General features: G+C 39.4%; 1 protein-coding gene across 7 annotated transcripts; it reads right to left on the minus strand.

Annotated features, from left to right (window-relative positions):
- Nucleotides 1-635: 635 nt before the first annotated feature.
- On the minus strand, nt 636-16530 carry ARRDC3 (arrestin domain containing 3). Of its 7 annotated transcripts, XM_073344465.2 has the most exons (8): nt 15873-16526; nt 11645-11726; nt 9020-9167; nt 7698-7800; nt 7120-7376; nt 6445-6607; nt 5430-5584; nt 636-2816 (listed from the first exon to the last, which is right to left on the minus strand). In XM_073344465.2, exons 1-8 carry the CDS (start codon nt 16150-16152, stop codon nt 2760-2762), a joined length of 1245 nt encoding a protein of 414 aa, XP_073200566.1. In that variant the 5' UTR covers nt 16153-16526; the 3' UTR covers nt 636-2759. The 7 variants fall into 7 exon arrangements, with proteins under 7 accessions (XP_073200566.1, XP_073200569.1, XP_073200570.1 ...); XM_073344466.2 differs by lacking the exon at nt 636-2816 and having other exon boundaries at nt 5491-5621; nt 15873-16530; XM_073344468.1 differs by lacking the exons at nt 7698-7800; nt 9020-9167 and having other exon boundaries at nt 15873-15963.
- Nucleotides 16531-17241: the final 711 nt, after the last annotated feature.

Genomic DNA, 17241 nt, shown 5'->3' on the forward strand with positions numbered 1-17241 from the left:
TCCCAGCTTGTCATGTAAATAGTAAAGTGGTAAGTCTCATGTCTTCTCTCAAATAATTTCATAGCAAAAAACTTTTGTAGCTGTCTACATAAAGCACCTCAAGACAAAAGGGTTTTTTTGTTAAAAAAAAGTTTATTTTCCACAAGGAAGAGCAATAGGAAAAATTAAGTTGTTTTCCACTTTTTTTCTGAAATCAGTCTACAAGGACATATTCAGCACCAAACTGAAAAAGTACAAACAGCCATAGAATATAATCCATAAAGCAAACATTTAATATTGCACTTTGTTTCTCTTAACATTTTGGATTTTACTCATTTTTTTCCTAATTCAAAAATCAGGAATCTATCTTGAATACTGGGCTAACAACTGTGAAGCTCATGTTTTAGATCAGGAATTGACCAATATTTATATAACAAGAAGAAAATAATGCCTCTAAAGAATTGCGTAAAATACTTTAATGGAAATGACTGACATTTTTAGAACTTTGAATCTGATCACACTTTGATGCAGCGCCAATTATGATATTGGTCAATCCTGCTTTGTATGTCATTTTTCATTATATTGTGATAAGTATTTAATGCTATGCATATCCAACAATTGTTCCCTAGTCTGTTTCAAACAAACAAAAAAGGAGAAAAAAAAAAAAAAAGGAAAAACCACCAAATGCCCTTTTATGCCAACAAACCCATCCGTTTTTCTTCCTTTTTGTGGCGGAGGGACATTCAAAAAAATGGTCTAGTAAGATTAAAAAAAATATTCACTCAACTTCCTTATTATCCAGCATACTAGTTTGCCTGCTGAAGCCCAAACCCTTTAACTGAATCACTTAAAACGTGACTCATATTTTCACTGGGTTTTTTTCACCCTGTCATTTTAAACATGAAGTGTTTTCCATGTTTTTATAAAGGCCACTTATGGAAAAGCCTATTTTGTTTTTTATAAAGCCTTAAAAGCAAGACAGCATTCCATCATTCCACCATGCCAGAGACTTAACTTTTATCTTCAACCACTTTGTAATACATGGCATTAAATGATAGAATAGACATGAATGTTAAACAGCCAACCCAAGAAACACTACTTTTGTTAAAAATCGTGCTTGAATTCTTTCTGAAAAAAGTTTATTCGTGAACAGCTTTTGCAAATGAACCTACAAAATTCTTAGTGCCTACATCCGGATACTTGTGCTAATGGATCCAATTGTTCTCTGCCCTTGTCCCAAATACTCTTGACAGTTTACCCCTTCCACGTTGTACAGGGTGGAAGCCCCCAGTCTTCAAGTAGTTGAAGTTTTCTACATATAACGTGGCTGTACAGTTACAATCCTTTTGCTTGGCTACATGCTTTAGGTTTGAGGGCATGAAAGGGAATGCAATCATCAAGGCAAATCTCTAGTAGCTAATATTCTAGTAGGGCTGGTAATTTTGATATCCTGGCCCAGTTTCATTTTTGAGAATCTTTTATTGTTTTACAATTTTGTAAACCCTGAAGATAAACACAATACAAAGTGCACAAAAAACTGAGCTATTTCACCAACCCTATACTCTTCTTGCACTTTAAAATATACTTTTAGACTAGAAATTCACTATATATGTATAGATTTGGTGATTAAGTCACTATGTATAAAAATAAATTCAATTTCCCTTTCCACCCTCACTGGTTGAGAAACCTCACTATGAATCATGGACAGTACATTACTATTTCTTGTTTTAAACTCTTCCTTAACTGCTGGCTGGTGTCTGCTGGTGCTGCCTTCTTTTAAGCTTCAAAAACTTGACCAATCTCTTCTGAAGTTGCAGAAAGATAAAAAGGGTGCATTTGTTACTTATGGGCATGTCCCTTTTCTAAATCCCCCTCTCAAATAAAAACCAAAGGGGAAAAAAAAAAAAAAAGTAACAGTACAAAACAAAACACACACAGCTCTCCAAGGGTTTGGCAAGTGATGAGTTCACCTGAGATTAAGTGATTTTAGGCAGTCTGTAACAAAATGCTTCTTTGCGGTAATAGTAGAAAGGCAACAAATTCTTAAGAAATCAAGAAGGTATACAATCTTGCAGAAGTCTATTATTCTCCTTCTGGTTTTTTTCCCCCATATAACTGTTGCTTATCTACTACAGTAGGCTGCAAAACATACAGCAAGAAGGATTGGCTTGAAGGCATTTGATGTTCGTAAATAAATCCACAGCTGAAGAGGTGATACACGATCAGTCTACTAGGACAATTCTGAGCATGTGCATATGCAGGTAAAGTCCAGGCTACATTAAATTAAAAGAAAAAAAGTCAGTGCATTTGTCATCTTAAAGTTTGTTTTCAAAGCTTTCTTTTTGCTCCTTGTTGTGCAGACCACAAACAAGTTAGAAGGGGTAACAGTCCAGCATAAAATGAGAAAAAGCTGTAGTGACACTGAACCGCACAACATAAGAAATGTGCATGTGCAAATTTTCAAATCAGAAGAGGACGTCATCCCTCTTTTACAACATGGTGAGTGTTCTGACACATTACCATAGGCTAATAAGGCTGCTCCTAGTTATGTGCCAGTATTTAAAGGGAAAAAAGCTCAGGTCTTCAAGCATGTGGAGCAGTCCTATGATGTTGTAGGCTTCAAAAGCATGGTCACAGGTTGTTTTCACGTATTCACCGTTTTACAGGCAAGAGCAATACCACTTCCTTCGAAAGTATATCTCTGATGTGACACCTTGATCCTCAACACGGCAGAGATAACGACTAAAAATCCAAATCAACTCAGCTAGTGAATAATTCCTTCAACGAGAGGGACAAGATGGTCTATCATCTGTGGGCTGATCTGGGTTTGGATCAATCTGAATGGAAGGAAAAAAAATAGAAATTTAATTTACAACTTAAAAAAAAAGTTAAATACTGTGCCCAATCTAAAGGTCACTAAAGTCTATAGAAAGTGACTAGCTGACTGACTATAATGAACTTTGGATCAGGTGACCAATGTCCCATATTGGCAGGAAGCAGCGGCCAACACATCCCTTGGTCTGCGCCGCTTCCCGCAGCCCCTATTAGCCTGGAGCGGCGAATCGTGGCCAGTGGGAGCTGTGATCGGCCAAACCTGCGGATGCGACAGGTAAACAAACCGGCCCGGCCCACCAGGAGGACTTACCCTGGCAGGCTGCGTGCCAAAGGTTGCCGATCCTTGATGTAAACAATGAAAATTATTGGATAAAAAAAACCCATTACACAGTGTCATTAGTAAGGCACAAGCAATTTTCAGTTATTTGAAATGTGCTGAATAGTTTGCTTAAATTATATTTTATATATGAAACAAACACTTCTTGCTAATGCTATCATTGAATATTACTCATGAACTTATACTGATGTACTCCACTGATTTATCAAATGCAGACATTTTGCTTGAAAAGGTAGAGAAATTATCAGTATGTCATTTTAGTTTTGGTCAAGAACTATTTTAGAACAATTTGACAGTTAACCAATTTCCGCCATTGAGGTGTTTCAAGATCATGTAGCCTTGCTCTCCCTGCTTCTCATTTTTTGTAACATACTATCTTGAAAAGAAAAACTGAATGCCTGATTTAGTTATCTTACATATATATTTTAATGTACAGTATTGCCACCTGTCACTACTATTTAAGAAATGAATAGGAGTCAAACTTATGACCTTTCAAAAAAAATCTCACTAGGTGCCTCTCTGCATATATAGGTAACTAAATATCTATGAAAATCTGGTTTTGAGCTCCTTTCATGAAAAATGGATCAACAATACCCAAATCAATAGTGGATCAAAATCCTTGGTTTGGAGTCTTCAGCATTACAAATCAAAACACCGCTGATTTGTTAGTATTCCAGGTATGGAGTATTACCATTCTACAATCTAAACTAATAATGTAGAATTGACAAAAGTACAGCTAAAGAAGGTAACATGTTAACAAAGGATAAAAGTATTTGTGCAGAATAAAAGAAGAATAGTTTTCCTTCTTGCAGTTACAAACATCACTCAACAGGCACAGATACTGTCTGCTCATTCCAGGGTGTTTTATAAAGCTTAAAATCCATCCCAAGTGGCATTGAAGAATCTTGTATTTAAGGCAGATTTTAAATCAGCCTGAGCCAAGCATGTCACTTCTCAGCTGGAAGCTTTATTCTACAAAAGTGGATTCTGATTTATGAAAGCCCTGCATCAGAGGGACTACAGAGAATAGGAAGAGACAAGCCAAATAGCCAGCATTAGCTGACCTGAGATGGCAGGCAGAAAAACTAATTTGAAGGAGGTATGAGATATTCTGGACCTAAACAATGTTAAATGCTTTCCAAATCAACAAGAAACCAAAAAAAAAAAAAAGTCAACTCATTACTTGAATGGTAACCAACCAAAAGAATTAAAACTGGAATCACAGGCCTAGTGCTGTGGCTAAGTTTACCTAGTGCTATGTCCAATTAGGCCTAACTGGCCAAACTGGAATCACATGTTAGTAATCCAATAAAAGAAAGTGACCAATACAGCTCTGCCCCCTTTCCTATCAAACTATGGTTTCCTACATACTATTGAAGTACCTACTGATAGTCAAAGGACATATTACAAATGTAATTGTATTGTAAAAGGTAATTACAAAAGAGAACCTGATTCCAGTATAAAAATCAGTATTTTGGATAATTTGCAAAAAAATTGATGGAATTAGCCCCTAAGAGGCTAGAAGCCCCTTGGCAGACACTTGTGCTAACACTCAAGAGATCCGAAGCATACATAGACTATCACGCTGAATATATTACCTTTCAAACATGGTGAAAACTGAGGGTAGCCTACATCAAGGGATATAAGATGAAGACTGATGATATAAATATTATTTGTCCTGGTTTACTATTAGACTCAAGGTTACTGGCCCAACAGAAACAAACACTTCTTGCTTTGTTTCTTGAAAACAAAAAGAGTAAAAGTGATAAAAGAATAATCAGCTCACTCCAGTAAGAAATTTGAAAGACCATAAGGAATACCTCTCCTACTTACGTTAGTGTAAGATGGGTGCTTGGGAGCTCTGGAAAAAAAAATAGGATCTATAGGACTAGGGCCAAAATTTTCTGAGCTAGGTGTCTTAAGTTTAAGCTCTAAATCCATATGTAGGCACCTTGAAATAAAAAAAAAAAAAGTGGCCCGATTTCATTTTATTTAAGTAGAGATAAGAACTTGCAGCTACCACTTTATAGGCCAGATTATGCTGTCTGCTACACTGATGTAAATCTTCATTAGTCAGTGAAGTGAATGAAATACACCAGCATAATTCTGAAGTAAGTGAAAGAAAATCTTGTTCCATGTTTTTCTTTAGTGATTTATATTATTTTAGGGTGTAGAACACAAGTTCTCATTTTCTGCTTTTTGAACTTTCTCCACTAGAATGGAGAATGCAAAAACGCAAAACAGACTGTTGTGGCTAACTGCATTTTTGTTTGCTTACCTCTGAATAGAGAGGTGGAGGCAGAAAACGAAACTCCTGGATATATGCAAATAATGGTCCTTGAAGTGCCCTCTCAAAATCATCACAAGCAGCTATGGGTACAAGGCTGGACTGCCTTTGCTCCTCTGTGACCACTTCTGCATAGCTAGGAGGTGCTGTAGGGAAAAGGTACACGCAGTTCGAACAACAGTTCTTATGCATGTCAAAATACATAACGTAACAAATATTAAACTTTATAATTTGCACTAGTAGGTAAAAGTGCTCAGTGAGAGGTGTTTTAGTTTGTCTTGTGTGCAACAACAGTCCATGCTAATTAACTTAAAACTAAGAAAATAAGTTTACACTAAGACATGCTGAGAATTTTCATTTACTTTGGCTTGACTGTCTCCCTGAAATCCAAATAGGAAACCCCACATTTTCTATAAGGGGGAGCAGGGTAACCTCCATTCTTCTGGATCCCATACAGGGGCTCTCCATGAGCTGGGATTCATACTGGGAGCTGGGCTGAAGACTAGGTACACCCAAGGATGGAATGGGGATGCACATCATTCCCCCCTCCAGTCATGTGGAAAATCCCCATAAAAAAGGGAATATAGACTGTTACATTTCCCCAAAGCATCTGCTACCAAGGATCCTGGGGTCACAATGAGATCTTGGTAGCATAGCTGCAGTGAGCTGTGCTGCTGCAGACAGAGCAGGTGTGGAGGTACTCAAATTCCACACAGATGGCCCTGTCCTTTTGTACATCGTGTGCACTGATTCCATTGAACCTGCCAGTTGTTGGGGCAGATAGGGGAGGCAAAAAGGAACTCTAACCCCATGGTAGAATAATGTGGAGGGGATCTCAACAAGGTAGAAACCCTGAGAAGATTTCCTCTTGCCCTGTGTCTTTTACTGTGGGAGTGGATTATCTAGGTCTTAATAAATCAGTGAAGTGTTAAGGTAAAAAAAAAAAAAATCAAAAAAAAAAATCAAGAGAACAGTGAATTGTTTGGGAGTTGTATGGTCAAATTACCTTCAGGTCTTTCAGGCAGTGTCAGACCAAGCCAGTTCATATTCATGCTACACTGGCTGCTTACACTTGACGTTCTGCTGCCAAATGGGTGTAGAGGAATAGTACCAATGACAAGTGGTAAATTAAGGAATAAATCCATTGCTCCAGGAATATCAACATACACCTAAAAAGTGACAGAAAGACCATGATTAAATCCTGAAACAAATGGTCTTTGTGGTTTTGTATGAGCCCTTTGTCTGATTTAGTGAGCTAAATTCTTCTCTAAGATCCACATGGGTCTTGCTTCTCTTCCTCCTTTTGGCTCAATCCTGAAAAGTGCTGACCTCCCTGAAGTCCAACCAAAATAAATGGAAGCTGAGGATTCTCATTATCTCTCAGCATCAGAGCCCAGCTGCACAAGTCTTTCGCTTACATTATATATCCGCTTAGCTGACAGGCAAATATTTTAAGATTTGGCCTGGTTCTAACCAATCACCCTTAGTAAATTTCCTGTTGTGATGTGCATTTGGAACTTAAACTATTCATTATAATGCAGCAAAGATTACTGCTGAAGATATGTAGGTTTCACAGCCAACTAGCTAAAAATATCTAAGTTTGTTTCAAACTTGTGTGGATGTCGCCTTGAAAATTATTCATATCATATATGCTTTGAGACAATCTAAGCATTTTACTTACCATTAGTGAGTATTCTACACGGATTATACTACAGTCAAGGATAGAGGGGGAAACAGGTGGAATTTTCAACTGTTTGCCATTCCAGGTCTCTGTTTTCCCAGATGACAGGGATTCCCCACGCAAGTTGGCAACAAGCTGTTTTACTTCCTTCATTTTTCCTTTGGCATAGAATGCCTGTGTTTGGTAAATGGCTGCCTTTGGCACCACCATACGGGAAGAGCAGTTTTCAATCTCAGCAAAGATCTGAATCGATTCACCTGGAACAAAACCGAATTTCATATTATTCTTGTTATATCATATAGCAATCTGAACATTGTTACAATGGACCAGATGCTGCTCTTACTGAACTTACTGGCAAAACACCCATTGATTTCAACAGAAACAGAATCATGCACAACATAAGCAAACACCACAAAATGTGCAGTTTATGTACTATAACAACTTGAAGACAGCTACTGCACGTTCTGTTTTGATTAAAACTATTCTCACAAGTACATATTATTTACATATGCTATACATGTAAAAGGGTACTTTTTAAAAAATAAGTCTTTTGGTTTTATAACTGTTCTGCTACGTACCTGGGGTGTAGCCCTTCCTTTCAATTTTGGCACTTAAGGATATTGGGCCTGAGGTACAAAACCAACAACAGAGAGTCTTTTCTTTTGTGCCTGCTTGGGGTGACTGCAAAAGAACAATAATAGATACCCATGATTAAATGTGGGTTCAGTGCAGAACAGAAGTAGCTCTACATATCTTTTAGTCAACATAGAGGAATAACCATTGGAGTTTAAAGGCCAACTCTTGCTGCTTGTTTTACTCATGAAAATAGTCCTGTTCACTTCAATAGTATTATGTAAGTAAAGCAAGCAAGTTTTGTCCTAAAAAGTCATCCCAGCACTAGCGGTGGTAATCAACCGAAGAGCTACCCATGTCATGCTCATCCTCAACTCTGACTTAATTTAAATTAGAAAATACTGTATATGTGACGGTTAGTGGTTTTTAGCCCATATTTCCACAACATACTGTCAGTATTACTTTCTATATAATAAACTGTAATTAAGACATATTCCCACATTCCATTTTACTTTTGCAAAATAAATAAAAAACCCAAACCTTGACTACTTGAATATTAACATTTCCTTTCCTTCTAGATTTATCCTGCTGCCATTCCCATCTAAATCAATGGTATTTCTGTTGTTGCCTTACATGAGATTAGGGTTAAGACCCTGATCCAAAGCCCACTGAATCATCTAAGAAAAATCAGATTTTTTTCATCCATACACAAAAGAAACCTATTTCAATGGACTTTATTTTATTGCCTACATTGCCATTTGAGCAAAAAAGAAAAGGGATTTTAGGCCAGATTGAAATGAGTGCCTCATGGAAAACATCTTAATGCAATATCCAAATAATTTAGTAAAATAAAATTTAATAAAAATATTCTACAGAATTGTGATAATTTCTCCCCATTGGCAGACAATATCCATATTGAAGTTATGAATAATGCACTGTAGTACAATTTTACTTTGCATTTTTAAGTTAGCAGTCTGTTGTTGAAAGATTCATAGGAGTAACACTGCTTCTCAGAAAACAAATGATTATTAAATCAACAAAGAACAGTTAATACAATTTTCTCTTGAAAGAGAGATTTCATAGTTTATCATGTATGCAGTTCACAGCTTAAGTTAAATGTAGATAATTTAAAAATAAGCAACTCCAAGTACTTGAAATTAGTTTTCAAAATGTCAGCTATTATGAGTTGCTCAAATCTGGTATTTAAAGCATAGCTGCAGTTTAACGAGCATATTAGTAAAAATTGAAAATTTTGATGTTGTTTCAGTTATACTTTTTTTGTATGCCAAAAAAAAACAAAACAATCAGTAATTCTGTTAATTCTTACCAGTAATGAAGGAGTGTTGATATCTATATGTTCAAAGACTGTAAATTCCTTCTTTAATTTTACTGGTAAAAGCCAAGGCCTGTGCAATTCGGCTTTCACCCAATAGCGCACACTGCCATGTCTGCCTTCGAATGAGGTAGCAAGTGGTCTGTGCAGGACACAAAGGTCAAAATTGAGTAAATCTTTATACTCTCTTTCTAATAGTGATACAACTGATCAGAATAAGAATCAATAAGTTGTACTGTATTGTTTATGCTGCATAATATTTAAGCATAACTTATTTGCAAAGTTTCCATATTTCAAAAGGGATTAAGTTTGGGAGAAAAAATCTCTGTAGTTGAATTTTAATTAATTTTACAGTAGGTATGTTGAAATTTTCACTATTATCATAGGAATTTTGCTGGAACATGCCACCAGGATACATATTTCCTTTAAACTTACAAGAAGCTATTTTTAAATCTGGAATATATTAAGTTCTAGGACAAAGTAAGGCTAACAACTGTTTTAAAATTAGTATTAATTGCTCCAGTTGCTATCTGTGGTAGTCTATTTTGTACATTAACTACTCTGGGTACAGTTTAATTGTGCCTACATGCCTATCGTGTCCGATTCTTCCTTATCTAGTTTAACCTCTTGTTCTTGTAGTTGACTTTAGCTCAAGACAACCTAGTTTAGACACTCCAAAAACCTACCTGACCAATCCCTGTATTTCTCTAACATTCTAAAATAACTAAGAGCCTCAAATCTGCAGTATTCTGATTTCCTGAATTGTACTTCTGTATTTCTATATCCTAGAATTTCACACAAAAAAAACAGGAATTAAACACAGCCTCACTGTCCTTATGCAGTGCTAGAGTAATTTCTTTCAACCTACAGTTTGACACCTATCTGCACATCTGAGAAGTGTGCTTACTTTTTCTCAGTGCTATTAAAACCCAAGTTGAAGGCTTTTATCCATCATTCCTGTTTCTTATCATCACCCTATTTTTTAGCACTTAACCAGTGAGTTTATACCATTTCTTGCTTTTTATATCTTTATACCCTCCACTTCACTATACTAAGTTACTCTTCAGGCTTTTATCAGTTCTCTCTTTCTAAAGTTCTTCATCATGAGCTAATTTCATGGCTGCTTTTAAGTCATTAACACGGGGGTGGAGGGAGTGGCGGGAGAGACTCTTTTGACCAGATCTTGTAATAATCTACTTTTCTTCCATCTCAAACTCCTATATCTCCTAAGTACAGTACCACTGCTTTTGAATTCCAAACCTACTACTCAGGTTGTTCACTCATATCATGTTTACTTCTTGATTACTTTCCTAAAGTCTAGTCCCAATTACAGAATGGAAAAACATTTTTCGCAAAATGAGAACAGAATTTTGTGAACACACAAGCAGAGTCTGTGTAATACAGTTTGACAGATTCGAGTCGAAAGAACATTCTAGATATTGATAAATGATGTTCTCATCTGAGTGCCCAGTGCCTAGAATTCCAGAGGGGTCTTTTTGAATGTGTTTCTAGTCATAGTATAGCATTTCCAACAGTATCACATTAGTCCAACTGAGCCTGAGAAGTGCTTAGCATCTGCAAGTTCCATCAAAGCCATAGGAAATGCAAGTGCTCAGCATCTCTAATAATCAGGCACTTCATTGGTTTTAATGTGGAAGTTAGAAAACCTTGGATAAATACTATGCAAGTTCGGATATCCTATCTCAATTACTTCTGTACTTTTGTTTTATATTGAAAGTCTCCATCTCTCTGCTTCTGTTCTTCCTGATCTTTTAGGATCACTCTCTTTCTCTCTCATTATTTAGTATCCACTGATATTTGAGTTAAGCCTGTGATGTTGAAATCTCCTGTGTATAAATAATTTCAGATCTCCCATATTTTTTGTCATATTTGCATTTATGTACATTTTAGCATTTTCTAAGAGAGACATCCCATTTCCTTGTCTAGATTACATTTTGTTAAAGTATTAACATTGCCTGACCCAATATTGTTCCCTGCTATCTATCCATCTGCTTGTTTCTACCCTGCTTTCTGCATAACCACCCTCTTGGAATATATATGTCCCTTCGCCCCCATTTACTAGTCTAAACTTTCAAAGGTGTCTATCCCCATCTGTTTAGATGTAGTTCACTCTGTCACATCTGTTCCAAACAAACCCAAACAGATCAGTATTAAATTATCTTATCACTAACTCTGCTTATCTACAAGGCTCCAGTAGAACCTGGATTCAGCAGGAAGTGATCCCAGAAACTTTGCAGGGTCCAGTGGTCAACTGGTTTCTTTACCCTCTGTATAGCGAGTAAAACATTGCATGGTATGACCAAATGGCACACATTACATTTGCAACAGCTCACAAAAGGAAATGATTGCTTCCCTTCAATTAATAGCCCTAATATTCAAAATGTTGCCATTTAGAATAAAAATAACCTCTTTAATAGTTTAATAGGACTATGTTCTTGTAGCATGTTTTAGTGGAATCCCTACCACCATTGAAAAGGGTTTTATTTTTATTTTTTTTCATTTTTTCACAACTGGAATTTTCCATAGAGTGCTTGTTTTCATAAGGGTATGTATTTCAACATTATTGCATACAGCATTGGTATTACATGTGGCACTTACGTCTGTGGAAGCTCAAAGCTGAATGCATATTCATGCCTTCCTGAATGAATAGTGTTGAGGCCTTCTTCAGAATTGTCATCATCTAGAAAGGAAAAACACAGTACGTTATTCCATCTGTTAACTTTTTACACACCACAGTATATTACATAGGTTTCTTGTTCGTATTGTAAGGGATTAACATCTAAGCTCTTAAGAATGGTGATATTTCTTACTAAGATACAATCTATTTGGATTCAATAAAACAAAAAATTGTTAAATATAGGCAACACGTTTAGAATCTGTTTACATAAAAGCATATTAGCCACAATTTTAATAGACAATATTCTTGATTTCAACATAGGCTTGGCTATGACTATTACAATTCCAGCGTCTATTTAAACATATTACAAAATTATAATGGGAATCACTTTTCAAATAGAATTTCTAGGTGTCTTAAATGAAATAGCTTAATGATATTCAAAAAGTAATCCCATGCTATACTGAATATGGAGTCTGCGCCAGAAGATTAAATTTAGCAATTCATCTTCCTTTTATTTCCTACCTAGCAACAGACTTCAGAACTTAGACTCAAATAATATCCTGTTCTGTAAAGAGATGTGGGAAGTACTAACAAAATCAAAGGGTGTGGAAGGGTGGCTACCTACTGCAAAATAATCAGCATTATTTAAAGCCAGTCCATCTGAAATGTTTAACTTTAGATAGGTATTCAGGGAGGATCAGAGTTTTCCTTGTTCCAGAAAAGTTGACCTTTCTTGTTCTTATCTGTGATTCATTGATGTTACACTGGAAGTGCTAGCAAATTGTATTTTACTGTGAACTATAAAACTTGAGAAACAGCCAAATTTTTCATTTTGAGGGGAGCCTATTTTAAATATAAATACTTAAATGCAAACTGAGTGAGTTGATAGGCTGTGGCAAATACAGATATACCTGATTGATAGCTCCCCCCCAAAAAGGGGGCAGAAAAAGAGAGAGTCCTTCACACCCCTGCACTCTTGACTTCCACTTTACCAAAAGTGGTATGAAAAAGGTATAATATCTACAGGATCAGATCATCTACACCTACTAAGGGAGATTTATGCACATCTCCAGCATTCAATGTCCCAGAAACTGCATCCTAGATTTTCACAAGGGCATTTTAGTCTTTATCCTTTTCTATTTTTTAATCATTTCCTGGCACTGAAGTTTCTCTCCTTCTCTTCCTTTCTGCCAGCTCAGCACTCCCATTGAGTCTCAGCAGCAGCAGCAAAGCAGTGGTAAACAAGTGCTGAGCTGTCAATCACAGACCAGACTAGAGCAGGAGAGGACCGGCCTAAACCGGCGCGAGCAGCTCCCCAGCCAGCCAGCCGCTCATATACATACCGTATACATTACACGAGCGCGTTTGCTCAGCACCTCCCCCACGCGCAACCCAGCTTGGCAGGCCGGGGGGTGGGGGGGGGGCGCCCCTTGCCCGGGCTTCTGCTCCGCCCGCTGCCTGGCAGCGGCGTGCCGTGCTCCTTGCCTGCGGGGCGCCCAGTGCCGCCTCCTCCTGCGGGGCGCCAGCGCCTCCCCCACGGGCCGGGAGGGACCCAAATCCCGGCCCACACCACGCGGGCCGGCAGCTAAACTGCAGCCCGGCTGGGCCCCGGCGCCCCACTAACGCCACCCTACCGGCCGGGCTCCCCCGCCAGCCTCCAGCCCTGCGCCTCGGGGCTTTCGGAGCCGGACGCTGGTTCGCCAGGGCGAAGCGTGGGCAGGGGGCGCCGGAGCAGGCCCGCGGGGGTGGGGGGGGGATTTGCTTCTCCTCCCTAATCCCCCACCCCCATGTGGCCTGGATCACTGGGCGCCCCCCGATCCGGACCCGCCAGCCCGGGACTAAGCCACGCGGGTCGCTGTACTCAGGCCAGAGCCGCTCCAGTCTCGGCCTCACGCCTGCCCGGGGCCGAGGCCCTGCTAGCAGCGCAGAGCGGGTCTAGCCCGAGGGGCCACCGGACCAGCCGCCTGGGGGGGGGGGGGGAATCTCTGCCACCCTCCGCACGGAGAACGGCTGCATTAAGAGTGAGACTGCGGGCGAGGGCCCGATCCTGCTCCCACCGTGGAGCCTCTCAGTTCCCCGGGGATCAGGCCCCGACCGCTCCGCAGCGCTGGGGAGAGGGGGCCTGGGCCCCGGGAGGATTCCAGCCCCAGGCAGCAGCGAGCAGCCACCGCACGCTGCGACCCGGGGCTAACTGGAGCCTGCTAGCTACGTCCTCGTCCGCCGCCGCCGCCACCCCTGCTCCACCCGGCTTCCCTCCCTCCAATTAGCGGCTGGCATCGCCTTAGCAACAGGCTAACAAACCCCACTAGGCCAATGACTGAGTGAGCACGGGGCGTGGTCTCTATTACCAGGCTAGGCTGAGAGGTGCCGCCAGAGCTAAATCTTTGAAAGTCCCTTTCCAGTCAGCGCAGAGTGCAGTGTAGCAGCAGTCCCCGGCTGAGCTGCACAGGGAGCGGATAGCTGAGCTGCTTCAAGCTCGCAGTGTAAGTGAATGCACAAATCACCGGCGTTTACGCAAACACACACTGCGCTTATCTACAAGTGCTTCTCATTTGCAGACCTACTCCACCTTCCGTCTCCTGTTTCCCATCCAAAAATAGAGGTATGTGAATGGTACTGGTGGAGAGACACCTGAGGTATATAGTCACACATGCAAAGTCATTCTTGCTTTTGAAACAGCCATTGGGAATCTCTGTGGACATACTTGTGATCATAGACTCTGCTCTGAAGCATGCATATATTTTTGCACTTCTCTGTGACGGGGGTGGGGAATTCTGGGATTGCAAATAGGGGAGAAGGCAAATGCACTTTGCATGCATGACATGTTTGCACGGTAGGAAAATAAAGAGCCTTTTACCTCTATGCCTCTACCAATTACATCTACCTGCTTCCTCCATGGTAACTGAAACCCTTTCCATGGCTGTGTAAAATATTTGATCTAGGGTCAGTGCAACATACACTATATAACTTCTTTACTGATATTTATTTCTTAGGGAGGGAAGGGGGAAAATACCCTACTCATACACTCATCTCTGCAGCAAATATACTGCATATAGATGTAAAAAGAGAGAACAGCAGAAAATTACATGAACACTTCTAACATCATTTTCTTGTGCTAGGAATTAAGTCATCGCCATCACCTGACGCGTGTAAACCAATCTGCTAAGAGGAGAATAAGCACCCCCTCCCACTCCCCAGTACTGGTCCCAAACAGGATTGAACCGCTTCTAACAAAGGGTGGAAACTTCAGAAAAACAAGCTTAGTCTCCTATACTTCCACAATGTAACCATCCAAACAATAGATGAACAATCTGAAGACCCACTCCTCTCTTGAAAATGCTTTATTCCCTTTTCCTAACCTAAATTAGACCCTTTTCCACAGTACTTTTCATTTCCATTTGGGCTAGCACAGTAGGTTTCATTGAATGCAGGTTCCAGAACTCCCTAACTTAGAAATGATGGCCTAATTATATAATAATGGACTCTAAATGGCCTTTCAGACAGACTTCTTTACAGCTGTCTCACTGACATTTAGTGTATAAAAAAATTCAGGTATTTTATTAACTTTGTTTAAAGCAAAGGGAAAAAAAACACACGTGGAGTGCTGACTGCATATGTCAAAATAAACCACATGGAATCCTTTATCTGCCAACAATTATCCATCCTTGAAGGATTATCAATATATAATTTGAAAATTGGGATTGTTTCCTTAAATGTCAAAAGCAGAATTCTATGCATTCATTATATCTCAGTATGTATGATGAGATTACCAAAAAAACCCAACCACCCCTAAATAATTTACATCTGATTTCTGCTCCAGTTTTTCTTAATCCCTAGGGAGGCAAAAGCCTCCTAATGTCTAATCAGATCCATAGGACAAAAGTGTTTTTACATTAAAAAAATGAAATCCCCATGCATTGGAAGTGCGTATGAAAGAGGCTCTGTTTAAGGGCAGGTAGTTGGAAAAAGTCTTGTTTGTAGGCACTTTGCAGATGCACCTCAATGCAGTTTTAACAGTAAATGTCCGTATAATCAAAATCTAAATCCCACAAAGAAGCATTGCACTTTTACTTTCGTATTTGTTCTGGCTTTTAATACCTATACATTTAAAAATAAACAGGTTGTAATAACTAACAAGATACAAAGCCGTACCCTCTTGCATCCAAAACGACTGTATATAATTTTAACCAATGTAATAAAATGACTTACCTCTTTCGTGCCCAATTAAGATGTCTTTATGGTTGAAATATTCTACTTCTTCAGTGTAATTCTGTGTATAGGCAGTGTTGGATCCAGCATTTCTAGATTCTGTCCAGCGTACTTTTGCATGTCCTCTTGCATGAATTTTAAGAGATTTTACTCTGATTTCCCCAGTAACTTCTAAATTGACCCTTCCTGAGACTGTGTCCCCACTAGAATAGACGGGAACATTGCTGTCATTGAGACAGTCAAAGCTTATTGTCAAACTCTTCACCTTTCCCAGCACCATGTTTTATAACAAAGTCTATAAAAATATATTGTAAGAAAAAAAACAACGGAAGTCAAGATCTCATATGAAATGTGATCTTCACTTTACACTGATCGATACCTCTGCCGTGCAAAAAGCTTGCAGGCAGGATCAGTGTATTCTCTACAAACACTTCATTGGGATTGCTAAAAAGTAACAGCACTAGATGCTGTTCACAGCTACTATCCAGCTCTGTGGTCTCTCTACAAAGACGGGCTGGTTGCAGCCTGCCAGCTCACTTAAGACTAGCTTTGTGAAAAACAACCGGAGTGCGCATGAGCGGGCCGCTGCTGCTTCCCTTATAGGTGTAGCATAGAAGACGAGCCTGCTGTGGAGCAGAAGCTAGTGTCCTCTCCATTGTGTGTCTCCCCTGATGTGCTCGCTAACCTCAACTCTTTTAACAAGCCCTGCAGATTAGTACCAAATAACCTCTAATAGCAGGCGTGCAGCATTTTATTATAGCAGTAAGGATAGGGGAAAGAGTGGGCTGAGAGCCAGAGCTTCAAACAGCAGATTAAGGACACAGCCACAAGCCCAAACCTCCCAAAGCATTTGCTTCTGGGTAATGCTGTGCTGGAATGGGGGTGAGGGAATTTGGACAGAAATAAGGCACATATTGGGGGTCTGGGACATCCTTCATCCCAAAGAAGAGATTTTGGCTAGTTCATTTAATTCATGTGGTGCATTCCAGAAGGCAAAATATTTGCTCTTCAGTTCAGAGTATTTCAATGAGCCAGGAATAAAAGTCAATCTTGACAGTAATGGTTTAGCACCAGCCAGAGAGTGGGATGAACTCCACCAGCATCAGCGAAATCCCTCTTCCATCCTTCCCATTCAGTTCAATCTGGTGCTGGAGACCAAGAGAAGAACCCCACATAATTTCAACCTATTCCCCTGGTGATTTCTCTGACCACTCCTGCAATTTAAAAAAAAAAGTTGATTTTTAACAGGAAAAGGGAGCCTCCTTGCTTACCCCTTACACACAATTAGGTCAATTACAGACACAATCTACAATTTTCATTCAGATTATTTCTACTTCTGTGTCCTGTGCCACCTGTAGGAATACAGCTG

The sequence above is a fragment of the Lepidochelys kempii genome, chromosome 5, assembly GCF_965140285.1.
Source record: "Lepidochelys kempii isolate rLepKem1 chromosome 5, rLepKem1.hap1, whole genome shotgun sequence".
NCBI lineage: Eukaryota > Metazoa > Chordata > Testudines > Cheloniidae > Lepidochelys > Lepidochelys kempii.

Coding starts and splice junctions, on each gene's coding strand:
- ARRDC3 (XM_073344465.2), bottom strand. CDS start 16,152: ATGGTGCTGGGAAAGGTGAAGAGTTTGACAATAAGCTTTGACTGTCTC. Junction 7,377..7,697: donor AAGGAAGGGCTACACCCCAG/GTACGTAGCAGA, acceptor GTTTTGTTCCAG/GTGAATCGATTCAGATCTTT. Junction 5,585..6,444: donor ACTGCCTGAAAGACCTGAAG/GTAATTTGACCA, acceptor TTTTCCCTACAG/CACCTCCTAGCTATGCAGAA.